Source organism: Osmerus mordax, chromosome 3, assembly GCF_038355195.1.
Source record: "Osmerus mordax isolate fOsmMor3 chromosome 3, fOsmMor3.pri, whole genome shotgun sequence".
NCBI lineage: Eukaryota > Metazoa > Chordata > Actinopteri > Osmeriformes > Osmeridae > Osmerus > Osmerus mordax.
In genome coordinates, this window is record NC_090052.1 from 15,222,834 (window position 1) to 15,248,907 (window position 26,074).

Here is a 26,074-nt window from a genome sequence, read left to right on the forward strand (position 1 = left end):
TGTAAAAGTGTTTAACATTTTTCACTACGGTGTGTAACTGATTCAAACAGAGTCCAATTTTATGAACCATGTGTGTGGCATAAGGCGACAGAAATGGGTTTTTAAACATGATTGTATAGTTTTGAACGAAGTGTTTTATTTAGCAAAAGATTGGAGGTGTTCTGCTACTTGTGTGTCTAGTTGTGTAAATCGTGTGTTGTGTTTTGACAAAGTGAGCCCTGTTTTCAAAATTGTGCTTAAGCAATTGGAAAAAACTGTAATATAGCCTATTACTTTTATAGTGTATAGGTTCTGTCGGTCTTTGTCCTCATATGACCCTTTGATACGATGAACTGTAACACACTGAAGGAGGGGCGTGCCACGCAATTCACCATTTGTTTACACGACTCTGTGAGCATTGTGCTCCTTCCTTGTTTCGATACTTTGAAAGAGCATTGAGGGCCTGTTTATCGGATTTATCAAGTAGCCTAAATTATAGAAATAAGCCCTCCAAAATTTCGAGTGTTTTAACCACATCTGGGGCTGTCGTCGAGGCTATAGCTACTTGGATACGGAAGTAAGTAATTCAAATCCACATTCTCGAATTGACCTTGCCTTTTTGGCATTGCGATTGAAATGGTAAACAATGTCTTAATAACAATATTACATTTCAATAGAGATCCTACTCAGCATTGTTGTTTTACATTTAAAATGCATAGTAGCCATTAACATACAATGCATCGTTTGAAATATCTTAACCAACTTTCTATTGCACCAACAATTGTTTGTAGTGACAGGAGTTATTCAGGATCAGTTTTCCAGAGTGTTTTAAACATATAGAATAGTAACAAAATGCTTTTACTTCTTTCAGATAACAGAATGGTGGTATTATCCAAAGATTATGGATATGTGGCAATCACTGGTGTTGCCAGTATGATCATGATTGGTCACCTTGCCTTAAAAGTTGGTAAAGCACGCAAGAAGTACAAAGTTCACGTAAGTTGTGGGCTCATGTAGCTTCTCAATACACTACATCAAACAAATGAAGGTGTGTCTGCTACACAAAGCAGACACCCACTCATTTGACCAAGTGGGTGTATTTTATTTACTCATTATAAGAATGGAGAGTGGAACAGCACTTTATTGATCATAGGGGAAATTGCACAATAAGGTAGGAACAGGTATTTAAATGATAATACCTGGCCTGATGCCCCTGTTGTTTTGAAACAGTCCCTTTTTAATTATATTGATAATGATCTCCTGGTTCCTATCTGACCATCATGTGGTGTAATACTGATTCTTTACCTCCCAAACCCTGTAACTGACCAGTGCCCAAAATGAGAAATGCCAATACAGAAACACCAAATACGCTACTAATTCAGAACTTTGAAGGTCTGTGTCTTCACCATCCATTCACTTGAAAAACGTGAATTCAGACTATGGTCTGCACCTCTGTTTCTGGAGAAGTGGATCCCTCACTGAGCTTCACCTCCCAAGGAGTTTTTCATTTTCTTCTTTAAGGTTTAGACTGGTTATAGGCGCCAATCTGTGGGCATCTGGGAAGCCCTCTGTGACACTGCTTCAAAGGATTTTACAAATACAATTTGATTTGATGATCCAAGCCCATTCACAAACTGTTCTGTGTTCTGTTTTGAGCAGTATCCTCAGATGTACAGTGACGACCCAGAGACTGGAAACATCTTCAACTGTATCCAACGCGCACACCTAAACACGTACGTCACCTATGGTCGTTCACTGAATGTGATAAAGAATATGGATGTTTTGTTGTCCCAGTTTAGAATGATCTAGTTCTTAATCGCTCTCTACAGTCTGGAGTTGTACCCTGCCTTCCTTTTCTGCCTCGCCGTGGGTGGTCTACATAATCCTGTGAGTTGACATTTGTTCCGTCATCGTGATGTTAGATTGACTTCTCTAATAAGACAGAGATCTGTACTTGTGCTATGAATGCCGTGTCTGGTGTGTTTCAGCGGCTGGTCAGTGGTCTTGGGATGGTATGGGTTATAAGCAGGGAGATCTACGCACATGGGTACTCCACTGGAGGTAAGGGCTGGCCTGGGATGCAAGACATTATCATCATTATACGGTTGTCGTATCTAGTTAATTAGAAGGCCCTTTTTCTCCACCTAATTCGCCCAGATCCCAAGAAAAGGATGAGAGGCTCGTTTGGTAACCTGGCCCTGTTGGGCATGATGCTGACCACAGTCAACTTTGGAAGAACCCTTTTGGGCTGGAGTCAGCCTAGGAGATTCCCTGGGATGAGGGGCGCTCCTTTAGTGTCTGTGGCCTGAAGGTCCCAACTCAGAGAGAGTGCTACTGTCTCAACAAGACAGGAACTTCATAGAGGTGCAGAATGTCAGTTATAACCCTATTTTTTATGTTGTGTTTTGTTGCCATTGGTAGAATTCCAGAAGGTCCAAATATCGGAAAACTGACTATTGCAGTGTAATCTTTATTTAAGTATCAATATCAATATTCATTTTAATACTGACACTTGAAAATGATTACAATTATAATAAATATATGAATGTACTATATGAGTGACATTCCATATGATACTTTGGTCTTGTTCAATCAGCTTTGACTTGGGCAGGGTGTGAGCTGGGTGGAGATGGAATGCAAACCTGTTTGAAAGGGTGTGCAGGGAGGCTTGTGTTTGTGGTATGTGAGGGTGGCTGTCCTCACCAATCCAAGCTGCATTGTCCAAAGTCCACTTTCACTTGTTTAAACACACTATGCAGGCATTATAAATATATACAAAAAATCAAAATACAATAAGACAAGGAAAGATATGAATCCAGATATGAATTGTGTTTATTCATAAACACAATGAACACACACATACAGAGCACTTCCATTTTATTCTGAAAAAGGAAATAATCCTGTACCCCTAAACCACAAGGAACACATTTTAACCCTTGTGCTACCTTCGGGTCACATGACCCAAAGTTTCATAACGAACCATCGTTGTGTTTACCCAATGCAAAAAACAAATAAAAATAATTTTCTTTTAACCTTTGCAATGTGGGAGGTCTGAGACAGCCCAACGCTTAAAAGAAAACACTTCACTTTGTTTTTGTATGCGGTAAAGTTGTCGCAATACGACGGTGGGTCACAATGACTGATGGGTCAGAATGACCCGAAGATAACACAAGGGTTAAATAACGTAAGCATAATTTGTTTCAGCACGTGCATCACACAACATCTAACCAAGGAATGTGTCATAATTTCACTTCCCTGTTACTGCATGTCTACTCTTTCAAATTTAAACAAAGTAGTGAATAGCGTCATTACTGCTTACCCTCCACTAGGGGTCAATGTGACTGTGTGTCACATTAGGTGTGTTCGACTTCATGCAGCGCCAGCAGAATCTGAGAATGACATTGGCTTCTTCAAGTCAGCCGGGCTGCAGACGACGCCGGCACTGCATGAAGTCGAACGCACCTATGTGCATTCATAAGGAGGTGATCTCACAGAATAAAACAGTTCCCCATTCAGACAAAACATCCCACTCATCGAAGGGAATGATTAGATAGAGCTAATATGGAAACCATCCAATGAAACAGGTCTCAGTATAGGTTTGAAGATCCAGGCCTCGAGCAGGAAATCAGAAATCAGTATGTATATCTGGAGAGTGGCGTGTCCTCCATCAAGTCATCCTAGACAAATTACACAAACAAGATAGTTAAAGACTGATTTGCCAATCTAAAACGTTTTTTCACCTGTTTTTCACATGAACACTCAGGCGACGGAACTCTGGGTGGTTGGTGCGTTGGCGGAACCTCAGGAAGAGGACGACCGACATGATGGCGGTGGTCACTATGAAGATTGAAACCAGCCCAGCCAGTGGAGGGCTCAGAGGAGAGCTTGGGTGATGTGACAGTTTGGCATCTGGGAGGGAGAAATTGAAACGTGATGCCGTTGTTTTTGGACTTGACACGCATATACTAGTTGAGGCTCAAGACGCACTTGTTCCGGGAGTACAACGGTACTTAGGAATGGTTCGCTTGACCCGATGTCAGTTTCCTCAAGGATCACAATGACTCTTGCTTAGAGACTTGTTGCTCTTGTGGTTAGTGGTAACTGTTTTAAATTTTTGTTCTCGCTGTGATATATTGTTTTTATTACTGTTGCTTGCTTTTTTCCACAGGTACACTTGCACTTAGAGCGGTTCATGTTGTTTCATTGTAACTTGTTTAACTACATGCTCCTTTGGTTCTTCCCTTTGGCACTTACTTTGGTTGTTCACAATGTGTGCTTCATGTTTTGGCTACTCGCGATGTTTTTTGTCTATCTTGTTGTTATGATCAGTGACCTATGCACTTTGTAAAGCTCTCTCTTGGAAGTCGCTTTGGATAAAAGCGTCTGCTAAATGAATAAATGTAAATGTAATATACGTCTAGCTCACACAACAGCAGCAACAGCTTGGAAACAACTTCTGCCAAGTGCATCAACTCACCTTCGTCTCCAACGTTGAGCTCAGATGGCGCCTCCTGGTGGGAGGGTCCTAGGGGGGCGTGTGGCTGGATGGAGATCTGAAAACTGGTGGTCGTGGGGGGTTGGGTGGGGGCTGGGGTGAGGCCCAGCGTACTGGGAGGGGATGAGGGCTAGGCGGGTGTTACAGCATGGGATGTGGGAGAGGCATCCAGGGTATGTGGGGTTGAGGAGGTTAGCTGGTCTCCAGCGAGGTAAGTGACGCCCCCTGGAGTTGACGTGAGCTCTGCAGGGCTGGAATTAATCAGAGTAGGTGGGGATAAGGAAGTGCCTGGAACAACAGAGAGAGGGGGGGAGAAAGGGATGGGGTCAGAAAAGACAAGTATGATTCTGAATCAAAGACAGGCTAGCTGACAGTGATGTAATCCTTGTCTCCAACTACTAATTTGCTGCAAAATGACAGCCGTCAGAGGGCGAAAGGAAGTGAAACGGATTGCATGCAAAAGAATGAAGTCTGGACGGTGTTATGTCACGTTGTGTTATTTTGGGGCAAGTGAGGAGGCGTTGGGCAGGCACCCGCGCAGCAGTGACAGAGAAAGTTATATTGGTGTCTCCAGTAAAAAGACACATTCCTCTTTACACTCTTACCACCCAAGCCCCATGTGACTTCCCCCAGGTGAGAGGGGGTTATGACATTTGACGTATACGGCAAGGCTAGGCATAATGGGGAAACTACTTGGCCCACGTTTTGGGGTCCAGTTCATTTTATCTAAGTTAACCAAGAGTCCCAACTTGAGACAGCTTTAGATGCCAAGCTCAGAAATCTGACAGAAACCTCAACGTATCAAACATGCCCACGATCTTCTTTGTCCAGTGCCCTGAGAGTATAACAGTACTGTAGCCTTTATCCACTGGGATACAACTCCGTTCCAGTAGACGGCGCTACTTCTCAATGTTGAAACCGTATTTCTTCAATTTCATCATGTGACCGTATTCAGATGTGCTATTTCAGAACATTGATGGCGGCGGTGGGGAGCTATTTTAATCCATCCATCCATCATCTGCCGCTTTTCCGGGGGTCGGGTCGCGGGGGCAGCAACCTAAGCAGGGAGGCCAAGACTTCCCCCTCTCCCCGGCCACTTCCACCAGCTCTTCCTGGGGGACCCCGAGGCGTTCCCAGGCCAGCCAAGAGACATAGTCCCTCCAGCGTGTCCTGGGTCTTCCCCAGGGCCTCTTCCCAGTGGGACGTGCCCAGAACACCTCACCAGGGAGGCGTCCAAGAGGCATCCTTATCAGATGCCCGAGCCACCTCAACTGGCCCCTCTCAACGCGGAGGAGCAGCGGTTCTACTCTGAGCCCCTCCCGGATGACCGAGCTTCTCACCCTATCTCTAAGGGAGAGCCCGGACACCCTGCTCATTTCGGCCGCTTGTATTTGCGATCTCGTTCTTTCGGTCACTACCCACAGTTCGTGACCATAGGTGAGGGCAGAAACGTAGATCGACTGGTAAATAGAGAGCTTCGCCTTTCGACTCAGCTCCTTCTTCCCCACGACGGACCGATGCAGAGCCCGCATCACTGCAGACGCCATACCGATCCGCCTGTCGATCTCGCGCTCCATCCTTCCCTCACTCGTGAACAAGACCCCGAGATACTTGAACTCCTCCACTTGGGACAAGATCTCCCCCGACCCGGAGATTGCACTCCACCCTTTTCCGGTCGATAACCATGGCCTCAGATTTGGAGGTGCTGATTCTGGTCTGGGACAGTGCCAGAGCTCCTTCGACTTGGGAAAACGCCTGGAGAGCCTTGGACAGTCTATCCTCAAGAGCCAGTTTGTTCACTTCATGATATTTTTCAGTGGCCACTAGGATGGCCTTGACCTGGACCATCTCAGTCTCAGTCCGGGTCTTGGTCTCTGCTAACTCTCTCTCCAAGTTAGTGGACCTCTCCCTCTGCAGGCGCATCCTCTGACAAAGGCGCCTGGTCTTTTGTCCAGAACGTGCACTCTCTTTTCTCACGTTCTGCTTGAACTGCTTGTTCCGTTTAAGGAGCCTGCGCATCTTCTTCTGCATCTGGGCAGTCTTCTCCTTCTCACAATGCACCTCCCGTTCTTTCTCCATCCTGTACAGCAACTGCTCTTCTGCTGCCCACTGCTGATTCTCCTCCATTTCAAGGCTGCTCCGTGTCATCTCCAGGAGAGAGGCCTTAGCCTGGGACAGCGACTCCTCAGCCCTCCCCTGGGCTTCCAGACCCTTGATCTTCTCATCCACCAAGATCTTTCTGTCCTCTTCTCTCTTGGTCAGCAGGCGTTTTAGCTCTCCTGTGGCTGACTCCATTTGAGCCTTCATGGCCACCATGCTGACCTTGGTCTGCTCCAAGAGGCTCTCCAAGCGAGAGTTGGTCTCTTCGGCTGACTGGGCTTTTGTAACTGCCTCAGTTAGCTTTTCCTGGAGAGATGGGGCCCTCTGCCTCTCTTCCTCAAGGCTCTGTTCCAATCTCTCCGTTTTGGCATAAAATGTTGTTGTGGGCAGTGTTGGTCTAATTTTCTGAATCCTTAATCTATTGAAGCAGCTTATGCACCTCTTTGGAATGACTTCGTTCGCATCTTTCTCCGCTGCCATTACTGAACTACAACTCAAACTATCACACAACATCAACGTCATCGTTCTCAGCCACTCCCTCTGTTTGCTGATTGTCCCTACAAAAAATTGATTTGAGAAAACTCAGTCGCGGAGCCATAGGGGTGGTCTGGGTGGCACTGGACCCCCCTGATATCGGACTGGCCACCCCAGGTGCCACCCCAAAATATCATTCGATATCCCTGGCAATTGGATGCTGATTGACATTTAATTTATCGGCAGCGACCAACAACATGAGCATCATATTACAGTTATCGTTTGAAGGTTTAGCGTTGGGGATGAGGCTTCCTGAACAAGATGTTATGAAAGTTGAGTTGCTGGGCCACCGAGCCATAGAAAAAAGATGCATATTGGCAATTTGGTTCCATAACAGATTCAGATATGAGAAATGTCTCTGTTTTTGTTTAGCACTACCTTAGTAGTTAACAGCAGTGGCGGAACTAGAGTTTTATACATGGGGTGGCCAAGGCTACTTCAGGGGTCCAGATTCTTGGGTAACTGTTTTCATTAATATATACAGTATAATCTGGGTCTATAAGTGCTGGAACATCCAAAATATTTTTGGGAAAAAAAGCTCAAGCACCAGGGACTTATAATAGCATTTCTATGTTACAGAAATAACGCAGTGCATAGTTTATTTTCAAAACAAAGTGAATTTACACACCCAAAAAAACAAGCAAGCAGAAATGGACTTGAAAAATATAAATAACTTGGTGCCCAACAACATTACAAATTTACAGTATAATATTTATGTTCATATATATTATGTTAACTAATAGCAAAGAAAAGTTTTGGAATTGGCCTAAACAAGACCAAATTAAATCTGTGTGATAAGAAACTCTTTGGATGTATAATTTTAGAATGTCAGTGTACAAGCTAGTACACAGTGCAGGTATTATTTATTATACCTACTAACACAGATGTAAACACAATAGGTGTGTTCGACTTCATGTGGCGCCGGCGTCGCATGCAGCCGGCTGCAGCCGGCTGACCTGAAGCTGAGAATGCAATTGGCTGCTTCAAGTCAACCGGGCTGCAGGCGACTGTCGGCGCCGCCAGTGCTGCATGAAGTCGAATACAGCTAATGTTAGGCTAAATTGGAAACCGATCTCTCGTCTATCTGATTACCGTATTTTCGGAAAATAAACCCCATCGTGTATAAGGCGCACCCCTCCAGAATGACCACTTTGTCTTTGTAAATCAGAGTATAAACCGCACTGGATTATAAGACTCACTTTGAAAGCTGTACTTTCAAACGTTACTGTTGCGCCGGTTAACGTTGAGCGGACAAATGCTCACGATTGATTACTTGCCATCTAACTAGACAACATTCCCAATCGGTGAACACTCAAATGATCTAAAGACCATAGCATTACACATATCAAAACAGAACGAACACAACAATAGAACTCCAAACAATGCTTATTTAACTAAGCTAATGCCCTTAACTTACTATCTTTTCAGCTTGCCGCAGGGCATTCTGGGTCCCAAGAGCAATGCACGAGTATAGGCGATCTTACAGCATTGTGTAACACACTTCGGTTGTGGATATATGTCCAGAAATAAAGCCAAGTCACTCATTTAGTGGCAGAATCCATTGTTATGTTTACAAAATTATTTTAGATATAGTATAAGTTTAGCTAGCTTGCAAATCCTGAGGATAGCCTACTGTAGCAGACCTTTCTATGTGACAACGGTGTTTTGTCCCTCGGGAGTTGCCGTAGGCTTGATGCTGAAAGCATATGTGAAATCAGTGAGGGCTGTTCGAATAGCGATGTCAAGAAGAGCAGTGGTAAAATACAAGTTTTGAAAAGAGACCGCATCCGTGTCTTATTGTCCACACGATCATATACAATTAGATTTAAAACGAACTTACAAAGAGCTTGGTTACACTACCAAAGTTGAATTAGTAATGTTGTTAGCGATGCTAGCGTTATTTTGCTAGAGCTAGCTAGCCTATAACATTTCACTGGGTCTTGCAGCTGTTTGATTAAATTATTATGAAATGTTATGTTCTACTTTAGCAAGTCAATGTATTTCCAAGCCCTAATAGTGTAACTGAGACGACACAGTAGCCTAAATAATTCCTCTTTCAAATAATAAGCCCCCGTTCCAGTGTTGAGCATTAGCTGCATGGTCTGTAGAGATCTTGAGAGGAATCTACTTTTTTGTTCTAAAACCGGATTATAAACTGCTTCGAAATATAAGCCGCACAAGCACAAAACTGTAAAATCGGAGTACAAACCGCGGCTTACTTTCCGAAAATTATGGTAGCCTACTGACTGTCTCAGTTTGTCTGTTATTGGAGTCGAAGTTCTAACATTAACTTACACAGCTAGTCTAATCAACATTCGTAAAAAATGTCCAATAGGCTCTCTTCGATTTGAATAATGCACCGCAAATAAATGCTTCTTTCAACAAGAGGTCAAATGAGATGTCAATCAGCATCAAATTTCCAGTAGCAAATTACATTTTGGGGTGGCACCCGGGGTGACCAATCAGATGTCAGAGGTGTCAGGTGCCACCCCGGCCAGCAGTTCATCACTCAGTTCTGTGTGCTTGTTATAATTAGGACTATACTAGATAACTTTTCCAGAGGTATCTCTGCTATGAGTTGGTGCAAACCGCTAACTTGATATTAGGCTACTCTGTGTAGAATTATGGTATTTTGGTGAAATGGTAGCCTATGATGTGCTAGAAGTTGGAGAGCTCACTGTCTGCTGTCTCTGGTGTCCATTTTTACTCCTGTGTTACAGCTCAATGGAACAAGCTTCATTTATATGCATCTGTATGTTTCACTCATTGAACAAATAAATTATCTGGGTAGTAGGTAGGCTACTTTAGACAGGCGGCGCCTTCCAGCGAGGGGGCGGAGCTTCAGCTCCTTCAGGCGACACGCCCCCCCCAGAGCCATCTATGGCTCTGGCCCTCCCTAGTCTCAAGCAGAAAAGACTGCTGATTTTCTCACGATTTCAAAGCCTAATTTAATTTGTTGTGGGCCGGTCTGAGCAAAAATGCCAGGGCCATTTTTTTGTCCCAGTCCAGCCCTGTATATGTACATTACAAAGACTGTAAAAAGGTTCCTGTTTGGGGAAAAATAAGAACCAAACCAACTCAAATGTTCCAAAAGCAGTGAAACTATTTTTTGATTGTTTCCAAAAATATATTGTTGCGATCAAAAAATTGATAAATATGCCTGATGTATCAAAGTGATACAAATGAAATATCATATATGTAAATTACAATTTAGATTTTTTTTGACTAAAGGTACAATAAACACTATTAAAAAAAAAAAAAAAATCTGGATATTGTTTGATATGTCAGGCTTCACAGGGTTAAGCATGCTTTTGGCTAAACGATCAATTGATACTGTATTTTTATTTTAGTCATGTAACACCTTATTAAAAAACGAAGAATTCGAATTCGAACAAATTCGTTGTTAATACAATCGAATGTAAAAGCCAACAAATAATAGATAAGAAACGGTAGTCTCTGCAAATATTTTTTAAACATTTAACGAATGAAAAAATACAAAAATAAAACTCTTATTCCATTATGCAAGAGTAGGAGTCGCTGTTTCGGCCCCGGAAGAGGTAGATGAAGAGGACCATTTGAGGCAAGTCTGAGATAAGAAGCATTGCTCGTTTTCACTCTTTATCCTGATAATGAAAACAATTTCAGTGTATCTACACAAATAACCACCACCACTTTCCATCGCCATTTCCTAATCACGATAGGATTATATTTCCACCGTGTGAGGCACGTCAGAAACCGGTGTGGTGAAGAGGAGGGGATGGGCTGGACTCAGGCTGCTAGCATCAACCGTCATTCACCATCTGGGCACAGCAGTACCAGGCAGTACAGCAAAGCGAGTAACCTATTTGTGACCAAGCAGGTAAGCATACCGAACAATTAATTTTCATAATTAGATTAGGTGTCTACTTGATATATTTAGCAAAAATAAAGTCAGAGACTAGTGAGTGAGAAGGGGCGATTTTCTGTAATTTACAGTACTCAGTCTCTAGCTAGGATAATTAGCTAGCTACAGTACTGTACACTGAATAGTTTGGTCTGTTGCTAAGTAGCACTAGGCTACCGTAAATGTAATACCGTATTGTAATTTTATTTTTCAACCAGACATTCATGCATGCCTTGACGTATGTGTCCACTGGTCTCAAATACATTCAAAGCTTGGTTCTCCTAAATGCTCATTTACCATCATACCAAGCCATCACGCTTTAGTTTCAAGTTGTTCTGAAGCTAATGGTATGATACTTCTCTAAAGCATTCCTGGAAAAGCAACACTATTGATCAGACGTACAATTTCCTATCCACTCTGAGTGAACATGGAAATGGGAGCCTCTCACTGCCCTTGCCTCTGAGAATAGAATGGATGGAATGTGATGAGTGCGATTAAAACAGTAACTAAGGACAGACCCTCTATTGTTTGTTTCGTCTTGCTCTTCCAGTTGCTGTGTATATCTTTATGAATCGGAGGGTAGATACCTAGGGCAACCGACCCACGCCTTCATACACACAAACACACGCGCACGCACACCCAATATTCCACAACATTAGAGGCTTCTTGCTCACAGTAGCCAGCCTCAGCCTAAGCTCACCTGCTTTGTGAAATGCCAAGCTCAGCAGCACCGTGTAAATGCATTGGTTTGGCTTTGTTGTTACTTTTGCATTTGTGTTGTGTTTGGAGGTGGGAGCCTAAGGATGGAAAGCTATGAAGAGTTCTGTCAGAGGAGTCTGGCCAGACTGCAGGCGGAGGGACAGGCCATGAGGACAGTTGGTGTGCCACACCCATCCCAGGATCCCCACTCCACCATTCGCTTCCATGGAAGGGCAGTACTGCCACCTCTGGTAAGTATCTAGTCCAGAGGATCGAAAAGCTATATGATTTAATGCAGGACTGTGTTGAAATAGACAGCAGTGTCTAATTCTATTAGATATGCATACTTGTTTGGAAAATTCAAAAGCTATATTAAGTTATGGTTTAGAGTAGTTTGACGACAAGATGGATGACTGATTTCTGATAACAACATGTTTTGTTTCCAAGGAAACTTTGCATATGTTTGTGTGTTGTGCAGTCTTGACCAGCAACTAGTGTTTTATAACTTTCAGTTGCATGGTTACCGGAACCTAATGAGCCATCGCTTGTTTGGTTAGAGTGTATCACACAGACAACACCACCATAGAACAAAACCATTGGCTGAGAAAAAAATGTGTCAAAGAGTGCTGTGGCAACTTTTTGGGGCTGAACCCTGTTGTTCCGTTTTCGAAACATGTAATTGGATGAGCAGCTGGACTGAGAGATGGGGCAGAGAGCTAGAGTGGAGGAACAACAAGAAGGATTGATTTCAGTCAGGCGGATTCATCTGGTGCTCCTGGTTGACAGCTGCCCAATTGAGTTGGCTAACTGTTAGCTGAGAAGCCAGCTGTGTTGAGGAGGGTGGTGGGGGCTCACAGGCTCAATTATTTTCCAAATGGATTTAAGAAGTCATCCAATGTTTTCCACGTTCTCACTGGGAGTTCAGGCTATGAATAGACCAGGAATACAAGTGTTATAAACTTTCTTTATTGGATAGATACATTTATATGATTCCTACAAATGTGTGTGTGTGTGTGTGTTCCCCCTACCCAGTTGCGCGAGGAGCAGAGGAGTGAGATGGCAGACCACAGACAGAAGGCTGTCCAGCTGGAGGTGGACAGACAGACACTCAAAAGGTCCAACCTTCTGATCCGGGTCCAGAACATACTGGACCACGTTCAGGTCAGTCTCACACCCGCCTGAACACAGATAGGTCACCAGGCGTACGTTGATATGCTTCGAACAGTTTTACACAGTTCGTCAGAGATACAATGATCCTGTATTTCCCAGCAGATGCACAAAGTGCCTGATGTGGAGATAAAGCAGCTGCCTCCAACGCCTCAGTACTCTCCTGCCCCAAAACCTGAAACTGTGAATGGTTATACCCTGGTCACTGACCCCCCCGAGTTCCCCAGGGGGGGTGGAGCGAGAGCAGGTGTGGGTGAGAGACCCATCACCCCCCACCCGGAGCACCCGCCAATACACCTCAACGGTTACGGGGGAGAGATGGAGGTGGGGGAGAGGAATGAGCTGGATGGAAGTCTGGAGAGCCTGTTGAGGCGGTCCAGGGAGTATGTGGAGAAGGAGAGGGGTCAGAAGGGGTCAAAGGTCACCGGTAGGATGGTACAGACGCCCCCACCGCCTCCCCCACCCGAGAGCCTATCGGACAAGGAGAATGAGGGCCGCAGTCTGCTGGGAGAGACCAGTGTTGAGCGGGGAAGCATCCTGCGTCCTCTCAGCCCACACCAGACCCAGAACCAGACTCAAAATATGAGCCATTATCAGACCCAAACCAATGCCCAGTACCAGGCTGGGTGTGACTCCCAGGACCGCCAGTCCTGCTGCCTCTCTCCAAGCCCCTCTGACCTCTTCGCCAGCCTCCCCAGCCCGGAGCCCAGCCTCAGTCCCCGCCCCCACCGACGCAGACCACGCCCCGTCTCCGCCGGCAACATCCACATCTCCTTCCCCATTGGCCCGGCTGACCTCATCCCCAGAGGGTTGGGGAGGTCTGGGGAGGGTGGAGCTATGGCAACCTGGGAGGAGGCCTCCACTGGTGGGCTGAGGATACCTGATCACTGGGGGCTGGTGGGTAGCAGTGGGGGCAGCGGGAACAGTAGCCGGCGGTCGAGTCACTGTGCTACCAGCCCGGTCAGAGAGACCAGCAGTCCTGTCAACGGCCACGTTCCTGGCGCACTGGCCCATGACATCCTCAGCTCTGGTTTCCGCCGGCGTTGCCACACCCTGGACAGTCATCTCCACAGTTCCTCCCCTCCTCCCGCCCCCGACCGTAGTCAGGAACGACTGCCGAGATTCATGGGAGGTGTGCCACGCCTGGCCCCTAGCCGCCGCCCCACCACCGCCCCTCTCAACCAGTCGTACGAAGTGGAGAACCCCGCGCCATCGCTGCCGAGGCCCCACGTCACCTCTGACCTCTCCCTGGGCCACGTGAGGATGAGGCTGGAGGCTGAGGGCACAAAGGGGCCACAAGATGGCCGACAGACTCCTGTGGCCCTCAGCCACACCCTGGAGGAGCAGGACAAGACGGGTGAGGTGGCTAGTTCACTAAGAGAGTGGACGTGTTCGTCCTGTGTATTAGTCTGTTCTACCTTAAATTCACTCGAATGGTTTCTTCTACTTGTATATAAACTGTTTGTGTGCGTGTGTGCATGTATGTGTGTGCGTGTTTGTGGGTGTGTGTGTCAGAGGAGACCCAGCGGCGCATGCAGGCTCTAGGGGACATGCAGCGGCGTCTGGAGGAGGAGCATGTCCTGCAGATGTCTCTGCTGATCGCAGAGCAGGCGAAGGAGCAACAGCGCCTCCATCAGGTGGGTACGAGGAATTACACCACAAATGTGTTCAATGTGACACCACAATTAGTTTTTTTCCGGATGGTGTGTTTGAATCAGGGCTGGATTGGGACAAAAAAATGGCCCTGGAATTTTTGTTGAAACCGGCCCACCACAATCGGTCGGACACCACCCACCAGTACACAAAAATAGTTAAGAGATGTGATTGGGCCAGCCCAATGAACCAATGAATATAAAGCAGCTGTCCCTGCTTTATGGGCCGGTCGTTGGCCAATTTTAAGTTTATAAAAAATAAAATTATATAAATATTTATATATACATTAAATATCATATCGGCCCCAAGTGAGTTGGCCCACCCAACATTTGCCCGGTATGCCAGATTACCAGTCCAGGCCTGGTTTGAATTGCCCCTTATACGGCCGATCCATTTGTTGCATCACTGTGGATTATGAAATGCAAGCACATTGAAGTATGACAGTTTTCATAGCTAGTAAATAATGCAAGTCTTGTGCAATGTCTCTTGAAGAAAAATGTGTCACTTTTTCTCTGGTAAAAAGATGGGAGTGTACGGAGAGATATTTGAAAGTCACAGATGGAATGTCGTGGAAAATTGATGTACTGACAAAGAATGAATATTATCTTGTCTTACTCTTTGCCTAAGGAACAAAGCTTCACATTCTTTGGATGGTCAGTAGGGAGTGTTGATATTCCTCCTTGAGGGTTTAGGTTGTCTGAGGGGCAGTTCTATGGGCGTATGTGAAGCCCTCTGTGACATTGCTTGTAAAAAGGGCTATACAAATACATTTGGATTTGATTTGATTCCTGTGTATGTGCGTGTGCATGTCCGTGTTGACAGGAGCTGGAGGTGAAGGAGAGGAGTCTCAGGCAGCAGGTCTGTGACCGGAGGTCTGGGATTGACAGCTATCCTGCTGTCAGCCCTGTCTGCCCTAACTTAAGCCCTGCCCAAAGCCCTGCTGATAGGTCACCAGGACATAGTATGACAAGCATGGGTAGGGTGTCCCCATGGTTACTTGTAGATCACTTACAAGCTGTTGAGCAATTGTATTTGTTACCTTTAACTGGTGACTTGAATACCTTTGTGACCCCCCTCCCCCTCTGTCTCTATCTGTCTGTCTCTCTCTCTCTCTCTGTAGGTTTCCCCTCTCCTCTCAGCTCAGGTGTGTCCTCCCCCTGTCTCCAGACCCCTGTCTACTTGTGGGGGCCCACATGGGGGAGCAGCAAGGCCCGGGGAAGGCTGAGTCAGGTGTGTTTATGTGTCTCTGTATGTATGTGTGTGTCTCTGTATGTGTGTGCGTCTCACATGCGTGTCTGTGTGTGCACGTTTGCAAGTGTTTGCGTTGCAATATTTGTGTGTTTCTCTGAGCTCCCACCCACTAATTCAATATCGTCTTTGTGAGTCTGTGTGTGTGTGTGTGCACGCATGCGTATACAGTCTGATCTGATAGGTCTCCGTTTCCCTCCTCAGGCTATGACGTCTGGACAACAGAGGGCGCTGTTTAGACTGGCTGCCATCACACGAGGCTTCCTTACGCGCAGGCTGCTCCAAACAGAGAAGGTCAAACACCTGCGCCAGACTGTGCAGGTGATTAAACGTACTGTGTACTGAAAGTATATCTACCCATGTGTATTTATTTTACGGAATGTCCTTGTTGATTTTCTGATTCATCAGTTGCATGATTTTTGCTTGACTGTTGTGTGTGTGTGTGTGTGTGTGTGTGTCTAGGTGTGCAAGTGTTTATATTGCATAATCTGTATTTCTCTGCACTCCCATCCATTAATGACTTACCTTCTTTGTGTGTGTGTGTGTGTGTGTGTGTGTCCCCAGGACACACAGGAGTTCATCCGCTCGTTCCAAACCGAAGCTCCTCAGAAGAGAGGGCCAATCACACCGCAGGACCTCTCCCTACAGGAGAGAGTTAGAGCCCAGGTACCAAACACACACACACAATCACGGACAAACGGACCAACAATAAAAGCTTGAAGAGAGTCATGGGACTGTGTGTGTGTGTGTGTCCGTCCACTCTCTCAGCTGCGCGCGGCTCGGTACGATGTCCACGACATCTTCTTTGAGATGCCCCTGGAGGAGCGTCTGGCTCTGCTGCAGCAGGACCGAGAGGTCCGCACAGAGAGGAAACTACGAGAGATGGTGACCTCTTCCTCCACCTCTTAGTTGCTCTTGTGCGATTCGGTCGTAAAACATGACACTATGAACGTGAAATAGATCTGTTCCTGTTATTCCTAGATTTAGTGAAGTATCTTGCATGACATGAATGTGCTAACTGTGTGTGTGTGTGTGTGTGTGTGGACTGCAGGAGAAAGCCAAGAGCCCCAAGGAGAGGATGACACTGTCCGCTGCTACGCAGAGGTCCCTGGACAGAAAAAAAAGGTGAGAGGGGGAGAGAGATGCATAGAGAGGCACCATATCCACCGAGTTGATGGAATCTAGTAGCCGGCTCCTGTGAGGTATGACGTAGCAGCTCACATCAAATGGTGTGGACGTTTCTGTTTAGCTCCTCCAGGGTTGGTGAATCTCCAGGACCAGCCAGGAAGTTGCATCAGAAGCCAAAGAGCCCCCCAGCCAACAGGTACCCAGCACTGAGGCTGTTTCTTCAGCCTTTTCTGCCCATGGCTATTTGAAGGGAGCGGTATGCCGCCAACCTCCCTACATGCCTCTCTCTCTCTCCTTTGTTCCTCTGTCTCTCTCTCCCAAGGATCCTGAAGCCAAGCCAAGGCCAAAACGCCCCTGTCCCTGGCCAGCTCAACCGCCAAGGGTGAGAACAGAGCCTTCTTTCCTCCATTTCCTACGCATTGATCAAATCACAGTTCAATACCCATACTTGTTTGCCTTTGTTTACGCTTGTTCCCCCCACCACCTGTGTGTGTGTGCTCCCCCCCCCCTGCTGTGTGTCCCTCCTGGCTGTCAGGAGCTGGTACAGGAAGACCCCCGAGGAACGCGTGAGGCGCTCAGACAGCATGAAGAAGCACCACTCTCTAGGCTAGCAGGACGACCCCCCCCCATCACACCCCACTCCAGAAACGTAACCTCCAACACCTCTCCCGGCCCCTGTGCTGCTCTACCGCCAACAACCCCACTGCTGCTACCCCACCCCCCCCCCACCCCCAACTCAAGTCCAACGCTGGCTAACTGCGTGGAATGCAGCAGACTTGGGCCCAATGCTATTTGCAAAGAGCTGTCTAGAACTTGGGGTGTGCTTGATTTGGGGTACAGTGAAACTGCAGTATTTCAACAGTCCCAAAGTTCCATACCGTGTACAGTAACAATTCAAATGCACCTAGGCCACTATCAAGTGGTTCATGTATTTGACGGGTATGTCTGATTTGTAGTCTAGTTAGCGCAGCACATACTACCTGAAGGATCGATAACTTTAATGCCATTGTTTCGTTTTTTAACATTGAATACCACTAAACTACATATTATGAATGTATACCAATGTACCTATATACTCTTTTGCCAAAATGATTACAATGTTTCTGCTTAGTGAGCCTTATTTGCTAGATGCCTTAGTGGAGTGTGTGAAAAGTAGTAATCTTTTAAACAATGTGTAGTTGACAGTCACCAGTGTGTATTTGTATAACAAAGTTCCAGTTCCATAAAAGTGCAGAACATATTTCACTACGGGTGTGACACATCTCAACATACACAGAGTAGGATATTAGCACACACAGGTTTAAGCCTTTACAGTACATGCCTTTGTTAACTCCCGTTCAATGGTGCTAAACATTTTCAATTTGTCTGAAACCTTAAAAAAACGTATGTGTGTTGTGTACACAGGTTAAAATGTTATCGTATCGTGCTGAAAGCAAGATGCCAAACCAGATGGAGATGTGCAGTAGAATCCTGTTTTGTTGTCTTACTTGTTCATGTTGCTCTGTGAAGTAAACCATGCTGCTTTACCAACTGTATCCTCTGGATGTACTTGTTTTACCTGTATTTAAATATTTAAACCTGAGTGAATAGGTCAAGGACAATGGTTATCCAGTTCCTGAAATATAAACTGTCGGTTTATGGGGGGGATGAAATGGCAATGGGAAAAAGCTTTTTTTTTCTTATTATAAAACAAATCTTCAAGAAATTGGTGTACTTGGCCAAGCACTGCTACTGAGGTTTCTTGTAGATCACTTCAGCTCTTTGTTTCTCGTGTTGAACATTGTTAAACTTGGCAAGGAGCAGCTAATGTTGACATCCTTTCTTACTGTAATTGGAAGGGGAGACATTTTTTGACCAATGGTCAAATAGCTAGCAGGGCTGAATAAGCTTGCCAGCTGACAGTTTAACACCAAAGCATAAGTTCACAGATACATGTAAATAGGAGTTGCATGCAACCTTTTATTTAATAAAATAATCTATTACAATATACAGTATTTGTGGTAATAGTGGAAATAAAGGACAGAAAATGTATCGTACGTGTGTATATAACATTTATTTATTACAGGCAATGGATTATATGATCAACAAATTGTATATGTTGTATGCATCTCAAAATAGTTTCTGTTAACACTTACTGGAGTCATTTGTTCAACAGTGGAATGACTATTGGATTCACAGGTAAATCATCAGAACACAAGTGCAAAAATATTTGATAAATAAATAAATACCAACATGTTGCAGACAAGACACATTTAAGGAAAAAACTTTGGAATGAACACATAAAACATCCATTAGCTTATAACTGAGGCCTTTCCATTTTGCTGACCATAGTGGAACTGTTTTCTTTGTATTGATTTGTTGGTCAAAGCACAACTTCACAAAATCAGTCTTTATAACAGCCGGACTATATGTCATCTAAATATCACAATATTATATAATTAGTGTTAACAAGTGGTGTTTTACACCTAAAAGAGAATAAGGAAAGGGGTTGTAAGTAACAGGTCACCTGCCCTCAAACGATGTACTGATTAACAAAAAACAAGTAACTTATTTTCATTCTTCCTCATTCAATACAATAGGAAAAAAATACATTCAGTAAGAATTTGCCTATTTAATTTATAAGGAGTTCAAGTAAGACATTTTTAACAAGACCTTAACTCAGATTAGCACAGACAGCTAACACGTGGTGGTCCCTACAACCATGGAAACACTGATGGATAGGTTCATGCAGCATCTCCTGTAAATCAAACACTTCACCACTTAATTAACAATGATTCAATTTGAAACAAAAATAGTAATATATAAGTGCTGAACAACAATATAATCTGGATATCCCTTTTATATAGGTCCTAATTCAGGATTGGTATTCACATAAATGCCTTGTTATTCCAATGGCCAGCAGTAGATTAGAAGGGTCTGTAATTCCAGAAACTGGAAAACACCGAGATCTGCCAGTAACAGAGATACATGCTGTTAAATGTGACAATCCTGAGTACAGACTTAGTAAAGATTAAACTGTACATAGACAAAGTCTGTCATGTACTTTTACATGTAATATTTTTCCATCTAATGTCTTTTTTTACTGAAAGTATGATGAGTGGAACGTTTGCTTCTTCAACCTCCTTGGGGTACAAATGTTCGACATCATTTTTATCCTACATGTTTACATTTTTCTTACTACCCAACCATTTTGTATTAACTAAATGTATAAAAATATGTCTCACACATTCGTCGAAGACAAACCAATTAGCCATCTTATCTCTACCCACAAGCATGACTTGCTATTTGCACAGGAGAGACATGTATATCCTATGAATCAGCATACCACAACTGGACCACAACAAAAATGTACACATACTGCCCTTTCTCAGGAACAATACTGGCCATTCATAAGTGTGGCAGAACATATGTTAAATGACTATTATCAAAATGACTGCCGGTGCCTATAGTGCTCAAACATGGGTATAGGAGGATATTACCCTAGCAAACATCACTATCAGACTGGGATCACATAAGGAATAAACAATCAACTTTGAAATTACCTGAAATATCTACACTCGCTAACATTATGCCTAGTCATACTTTGCCAGAGTACCTACCTTGTCCTTGAGCTGTTGGCAGAGCTGCAGCGAGATGGTGAAGAAAACCAAGGTGTCGTTCAGCCATGGAACCACACACTCCACCTTATGCACGTGGCTCACCTCAAACCTATTGTTGTTGAGCTCACTAAGGGAGACAGGAATGGAAAGAGATGTGAGTGCTCCATGTGTTTGGGCTGGTCTTAGGAATCTACTCAGCAATTAAAACAGTCAAGATGTTGTTTTTGCAAAGAGCATGTCACTTCAGAGCACGAAACTTGGATCTTTAAGTGATGCAAGGAGAAATGTTGAATACGGTCTTAAAGGGTTAAGATATAAAAATGTGAGAATTGGTAGATGCTAGTCAAATATTTAGGAAAAATTAATGGGAGTAGAGCAGAACTTACAACATAGCTCCAGGGTTGTGCAACACTGAGCTTCCCGCTGGCTTGTAATTCTGTGAAAACACATATTAATTTTTTTTTCTCGTGAAAAAAAAATTCAGACACTGTATAGAACACTCCCTTCAGTGGGTGTGTCTTTATAAAGGTAAAGTAGCATTCAGGTCTTGCCTTGGTAGTGTTGGGCTGCACCACATGAAGCTGGTATACTGTTAGACACAGCTTGCTCAGGTTGATGTAGAAGTTCACCATCACGTCCCCCGGCATCGGAGGAGTAAACATTTTCTGGGTCAAGAGGAGGGGGCAGGAAGAGTGTGAAAGAAACAGAACAGAAAGACAGAGACAATATTATGAGAAGAAATGAGGGTGGTGAAAAATGGAAATGGAAGTTGAGAGGATTGGGAACAAGAGGGTCAGAAGCCAGCTAACATTATTTTGATGCCTTTGCCTTATCTTGACTTGATCAGTACTGAGGGAGTCTTGAGGGAGTATACTATGAGTATATAGTGAGTCGGCTGTCTGATTTTACTGTGTAGAATTCTGTGGCAGACTTACCATCAGACCGCTGGTTGCTAGTTCAGGCAGGGTCATGGTTGCTGGGGTGGTGAGGCGGTTGCGTGCCCTAGTCAGCTGCAGCATCACAGCATCCATCAGCTACAAAAACAAGAAATAAACTTGAATTTAGTCATGTCAACCAGGACATGAATACAGCTTAACATATTTTCTTGTCTCAGTAAGACTTGTTGCTTGCATAAAATTCCCAGTTTAATTCGCCCTCTTGCACCTAATTACCAGCACCAGAGGTGGAACGGAATGAGTGTAGTTCTGGTAGCAATTCTCAGAAGGGGTGGGGGTGGGGGGTGGGGGGGGTGGGGGGGGGTTGGTTCTATGGTGGTTCTATGGTGACAGACCTTGTTAACCTCAGCGCCAGTTTTAAAGTGGTAGCTGCTGTCCCTGCTGCTCAGCAGCTGCAGAGCCTGGTTCACATGGTTCCGTGCATCCTGGATCTGAGAATGAGGCAGGCAGGTTCAGGAAAAGAAATATCGCAAGTTTATGTATATGTACAGTGTGTGTGATTGTAGGTGGGGGTATCAATTACGAACAAAAAAAAAACTTATTATAATAAAACTGAATTATTAAATGTCATATTATGATTTAAAAAAAATATATGATATGAAAGAGGGAATTCCTCAAATATGCTGAAGGATGAGAATCCATTGGTATAATGACTTACCTGCTGTAATTTCCATTGCTTATCGTCCCTGAACGCAAAATGCAGTACTTGGCTGCTTTTGGGAACTTTAAGATTGATGTCCTAAAAAAGAAATATTGTTTAATAGGGAAGGCCTAACGTGACCAGACATTCTGTTACGAAAGGTTCAAATATCACAGCACAAGTCACTCACAGCTTGAGTCAGAGCCTCTCCCTGGAGGGTCAGCACTCCCTTCACTTGATCCATGCTGAAAAACAGAGCCTCCATCAATACAAAATGCCAGTTGTTTTTTCAACCTAACTAAAGCTTCAACCAGGTTCAACCAAGTGTCACTAAGATAACAGACTCTGAAGTGTGTGTCTCTTTAAGACTCAAGTGCACATGCTGGAACATACGTTGAGCTACCCAAGATGAAATTTTCCTGCTTGAGTTGACTGTCTAGACCTGACACAGGCATTGAGAAGCGTCTAGATGCCTCCTGTAGACAAGAATGCAAATGTCCATATTAGACAACGATAGGATCAGTTTTGCAAAAGAAGGAAAAGATCTATGTCACAAAAAAGTAGGAGATTCTGAAATATTGATCAATGTGTGACAAAACTATGTGGGGAATGAGAAAAGGTTAACCGTTTTGAAATGTCTAAGATAACCTCTGATGTCTAGCACACAAAGGTCAACAAAGGTCAGCCACTTAAGACAATCTAACAGTATATTGATTTTATACTGAACCCTTGGTCCAAGAGTCAATGTTTACCGAGTAGGCAGGAAGAGAGAGGGGAAGGAAACACGTCTCTGTGTAAATTATGAGTGTTTACAGAAAATGGAGGAGAGGGACAAAAGGAGATTTAAAAAAAAAGAGACTATGTAATAGTCTATGTAATAATTTGTACCTTGAGAATATCCTGGAGCTGCTTTAGAACTGCATGGACCTCCTCCTTAAGCAGCCAGTTGAACTCCTCCTCCTAAGAAGTTGTACAAACAAGACGATCAGCAATATAGGCCTACAGATGTATCGGATTCAAATATACATGATTATTAAATATGGTGAGTATACCAAACACCTGATAAACCTGCATGTAATAGACAAGCATGCCGTAATGTATTTGTATTATCCAAATCGATGCAAAATATAAACAGCTTTATATAAGGACCTCGAGTTTCTTGGAAGCTGCTTCACACTCCCCGGGCAATAACAATACACACCTTCACAATTCAGGAAAGATGTGAACTGTGCAGTTGTTTTTAGCATCAGACCGGGAAAACTAAATAGGAAATTCCTAAATTAAAATTTGGTAGCCAAATTACAATAGGTTACCCGTCTATTAGCTTATATTAAACGATTAACAAAATAACAGCTTTTAATAATCAGTATTGAAAAACAAAAACATCCCTCCGCCTGCTTCAATCTACAAACCAGCCAGCAAACGTATTTAAAGTGTGCGAAATCAAACATAAATTTCATAGTTTAATTGCAGGCTAGCTTGTTGTGTTAGTTGACCAGTGAGCATCGTTTACTGGACCGCTATCTATGCATGGGTCAGTTATTCATTTTAGCTTGAAGAATATTCCTGCGGCACAGCTTACCAAAACAGCTCTCTCGGCTTGACTTGCAGCTGACATCTTTGGGAGTTCAGATAAAGATCGCTGTGAATTCAGCATCGCGGATGATGTAAAGATCCAAGTTATATGTAGAGTGGTACCAATCTTAGGCTTGACTGTAGGTTGCAAGAGGTTTGACACTGTGATTCTGTCTGAGCTCCTCCCACTAATCCTCTATAGAGGAGCACATCCGCTTTATCACACGTCACAGTTTGCCGCCGGATACAGTTAAAAATTCGTTGTTCGCGGCGGTTCAAACAGGGCGTTTGTGTACAAAGATTTATACGCATATTACTCCTAATTTAGCAAACATACGACATTACCAAACGTTTATTAGCCATGACAGAATTACTTTTTAATTCGTTGTTGCAAGTTCGCGTGAAGTGCAAAGACTGCGATGACAGGAAGACAGATATTCGAGTCACCGTTGAGCAGCAATTGATATTGAATCCAGTCCACAAGCGGGAGCTTCTGGTAAGACTAACAGATGACAAAGATCCCTGTTTTCTGTACAACCTTGCCATATCAGAAGAGGATTTCCAAAGTTTGAAAGTTCAACAAGGTCTACTTGTAGACTTTGTGTCCTTTCCTCAGAAGTTCATAGATCTACTTAATCTGTGCATCGCGGAACAAGACAAAGATAGCCCAAGGTTTTTGCTTGAGTTGTCATGCCTATCCCCAGTGTCAAACGGCAGTGCAGCAAACTTCAACGTTGTGGAGACCAATGTATTCAAACACTTAATGCATCTCTCTCTCAAGCTTCTTCATGGTACCGATTCAGAAATAAAAAAATTCCTGGCTGTTTGCCTTTCCTCTTTGAAGGAAGAGAAGCAGTTGTTGGAACAGAGGTTTAAGAAGGCCGAAGATGACCTCTCTAGACAGCTTAGCTACACACAACAGACCCTGTCTGAGAAGAGTACAGAGTTGGACAAACTGCGATCCGAATGGGCTTGTCAGACCACCTCACTCTCCAGTCGCCACACTCAAGACCTCACTGCAGAGAGGGAGAAGGCTCTGGAGACACAAACCAAGCTTTTGCAGCAGAGCGAACAACTGCGCAAGGACCTGGAGAGCACTCATACGAGGAACACACAGCAGCTACAAAACCAGCTGGCCGAGGCAGAAGCCTCCAACAGGGACCTAACCGAAAAGAAATACAAGAATGAGTCGACCATCCGAGACCTGAAATCCAAACTTGTGGGACTGGAAGATGAGTCACATCGAGCAAAGCAGCAGGTTCTGTCTCTGAGGAAGGAGAATAGCACACTGGACACAGAGTGCCACGAGAAGGAGCGTCTCATCAACCAGCTACAGATGCGCGTGGCTGTGCTGGAGCAGGAGGTCAAAGACAAAGAACAGCTGATGTTCCGCACCAAAGAGGTCCTTGAAGCCACCCAGCTGCAGAGGAGCAGAGCAGAGGAAACCGGAGAAAGCAGGCAACTCCAGATAGGGAAACTGGAGAGCACCGTCAAAACCCTGTCGGAAGAGCTTATTAAAGCCAACAGCATCATCAAGAAGCTGCAGGGGGATCTCAGAAGCCTAGTAGAGAAGATCAAATTGAAGAACGTGGTGACCGTGGCACAGGAGAAGGTGCTCCAGGAGACCACAGAAAAGCTGCACACTGTAGAGATGGACCTGCTGGACACTCAGCAGCAGCTCAAACACAAAATGGAGGAGGCACTAAAGCTGAAGGAGCAGTTGGAAACGACCATTCAGAAACTAGATCAGAGCAGGGAGGTGCTGAAAACCAACGAGAATGTCATCAATTGGCTGAATAAGCAGCTGAACGAGAACCAGCTGGCCAGAAAGCCTGACAGCCCTGCCGCGTTTCAGACCCCTCCAACTGTCTCGGCTTCTGCAGGGGGACAGAGGATGGGCAGCGCTCCTCACGGCTTCGTCCAGTTTAACCCCGCGTGTCCCAAGCCTGTCCTGTCACCAGTGGGGATCCAAGATGGCCGCACCAGTGCACCACGTCCTATGCATCCGTCCAACAAGGAGAACGGGGAGCCAGTTGGATTGGAGTCCAAGTACTTTGAGAGGCGAGAAGACAGCATCCCTCTCCATGGACTGTTGGCTAATTACAATCCTCGAGAGGTCCCTAGGCCTCCACTGAAGCACTCTCTGTCCTCAGCTTACTTCACTGGCTGAGACGTGAAGAGCAAAACTTTAGTTTACTCGACCACTCCTCTTAAAGTACAAAAGCGCTTTCCTTTGGGAGTTTGGACCTCCACTTTGTGTGTCTTTCAATGTTTGTTGTCATCGTTATACATTATTATATATTAAAATATTGTGTTTTTAAAGGTATTCTGTTGTTCATCTAAAACTTTGATGTGTTCTGTATAAATAACTGAAATGGTTGTGCTATAATAATAGGCAGAGTCCACATTATCATTCCT

At 44.5% G+C, this 26,074-nt stretch overlaps 4 protein-coding genes across 5 annotated transcripts; 3 read left to right on the forward strand and 1 right to left on the reverse strand.

The window, feature by feature from the left end:
• The first annotated feature begins 331 nt into the window (after positions 1–331).
• LOC136940483 (glutathione S-transferase 3, mitochondrial-like) lies at positions 332–2,549 on the forward strand. Its single transcript, XM_067232658.1, has 6 exons — positions 332–556; positions 851–975; positions 1,639–1,712; positions 1,809–1,866; positions 1,968–2,040; positions 2,137–2,549. Exons 2-6 carry the CDS (start codon positions 859–861, stop codon positions 2,286–2,288), a joined length of 474 nt encoding a protein of 157 aa, XP_067088759.1. The 5' UTR covers positions 332–556; positions 851–858; the 3' UTR covers positions 2,289–2,549.
• Positions 2,550–10,854: 8,305 nt separating this feature from the next.
• LOC136941058 (centriolar coiled-coil protein of 110 kDa-like) lies at positions 10,855–18,899 on the forward strand. 2 transcript variants are annotated; one of them, XM_067233448.1, is made up of 14 exons: positions 10,855–10,967; positions 11,781–11,941; positions 12,723–12,851; positions 12,963–14,214; positions 14,373–14,494; positions 15,333–15,486; positions 15,631–15,740; positions 15,963–16,079; positions 16,323–16,424; positions 16,527–16,643; positions 16,810–16,883; positions 17,008–17,082; positions 17,209–17,268; positions 17,422–18,899. In XM_067233448.1, exons 2-14 carry the CDS (start codon positions 11,795–11,797, stop codon positions 17,495–17,497), a joined length of 2,535 nt encoding a protein of 844 aa, XP_067089549.1. In that variant the 5' UTR covers positions 10,855–10,967; positions 11,781–11,794; the 3' UTR covers positions 17,498–18,899. The 2 variants fall into 2 exon arrangements, with proteins under 2 accessions (XP_067089549.1, XP_067089550.1); XM_067233449.1 differs by having other exon boundaries at positions 15,333–15,471.
• A 768-nt stretch (positions 18,900–19,667) lies between these two features.
• On the reverse strand, positions 19,668–23,808 carry rogdi (rogdi atypical leucine zipper). The gene is made up of 11 exons (XM_067233450.1): positions 23,664–23,808; positions 22,970–23,041; positions 22,475–22,557; positions 22,272–22,326; positions 22,100–22,180; positions 21,777–21,872; positions 21,421–21,519; positions 21,037–21,150; positions 20,872–20,921; positions 20,486–20,612; positions 19,668–19,834 (listed from the first exon to the last, which is right to left on the reverse strand). Exons 1-11 carry the CDS (start codon positions 23,736–23,738, stop codon positions 19,793–19,795), a joined length of 894 nt encoding a protein of 297 aa, XP_067089551.1. The 5' UTR covers positions 23,739–23,808; the 3' UTR covers positions 19,668–19,792.
• A 187-nt stretch (positions 23,809–23,995) lies between these two features.
• On the forward strand, positions 23,996–25,973 carry sass6 (SAS-6 centriolar assembly protein). Its single transcript, XM_067232879.1, has one exon. The coding sequence runs from the start codon at positions 24,018–24,020 to the stop codon at positions 25,824–25,826; it is 1,809 nt and encodes a 602-aa protein (XP_067088980.1). The 5' UTR covers positions 23,996–24,017; the 3' UTR covers positions 25,827–25,973.
• Positions 25,974–26,074: the final 101 nt, after the last annotated feature.

Excerpts from the sequence above, each read along its gene's own strand:
- sass6 (XM_067232879.1), top strand. The coding sequence starts at position 24,018 with ATGACAGAATTACTTTTTAATTCGTTGTTGCAAGTTCGCGTGAAGTGC.
- LOC136941058 (XM_067233448.1), top strand. The coding sequence starts at position 11,795 with ATGGAAAGCTATGAAGAGTTCTGTCAGAGGAGTCTGGCCAGACTGCAG. Across the intron at positions 14,215-14,372 it reads GGAGGAGCAGGACAAGACGG|AGGAGACCCAGCGGCGCATG; the intron begins GTGAGGTGGCTA and ends TGTGTGTGTCAG. Across the intron at positions 14,495-15,332 it reads AGCAACAGCGCCTCCATCAG|GAGCTGGAGGTGAAGGAGAG; the intron begins GTGGGTACGAGG and ends CCGTGTTGACAG.
- rogdi (XM_067233450.1), bottom strand. The coding sequence starts at position 23,738 with ATGCTGAATTCACAGCGATCTTTATCTGAACTCCCAAAGATGTCAGCT. Across the intron at positions 22,558-22,969 it reads AGCTCCAGGATATTCTCAAG|GAGGCATCTAGACGCTTCTC; the intron begins GTACAAATTATT and ends TCTTGTCTACAG. Across the intron at positions 20,613-20,871 it reads CACAACCCTGGAGCTATGTT|TGAGCTCAACAACAATAGGT; the intron begins GTAAGTTCTGCT and ends TGTCTCCCTTAG.
- LOC136940483 (XM_067232658.1), top strand. The coding sequence starts at position 859 with ATGGTGGTATTATCCAAAGATTATGGATATGTGGCAATCACTGGTGTT. Across the intron at positions 976-1,638 it reads GCAAGAAGTACAAAGTTCAC|TATCCTCAGATGTACAGTGA; the intron begins GTAAGTTGTGGG and ends TGTTTTGAGCAG. Across the intron at positions 1,867-1,967 it reads TGGGTGGTCTACATAATCCT|CGGCTGGTCAGTGGTCTTGG; the intron begins GTGAGTTGACAT and ends GGTGTGTTTCAG.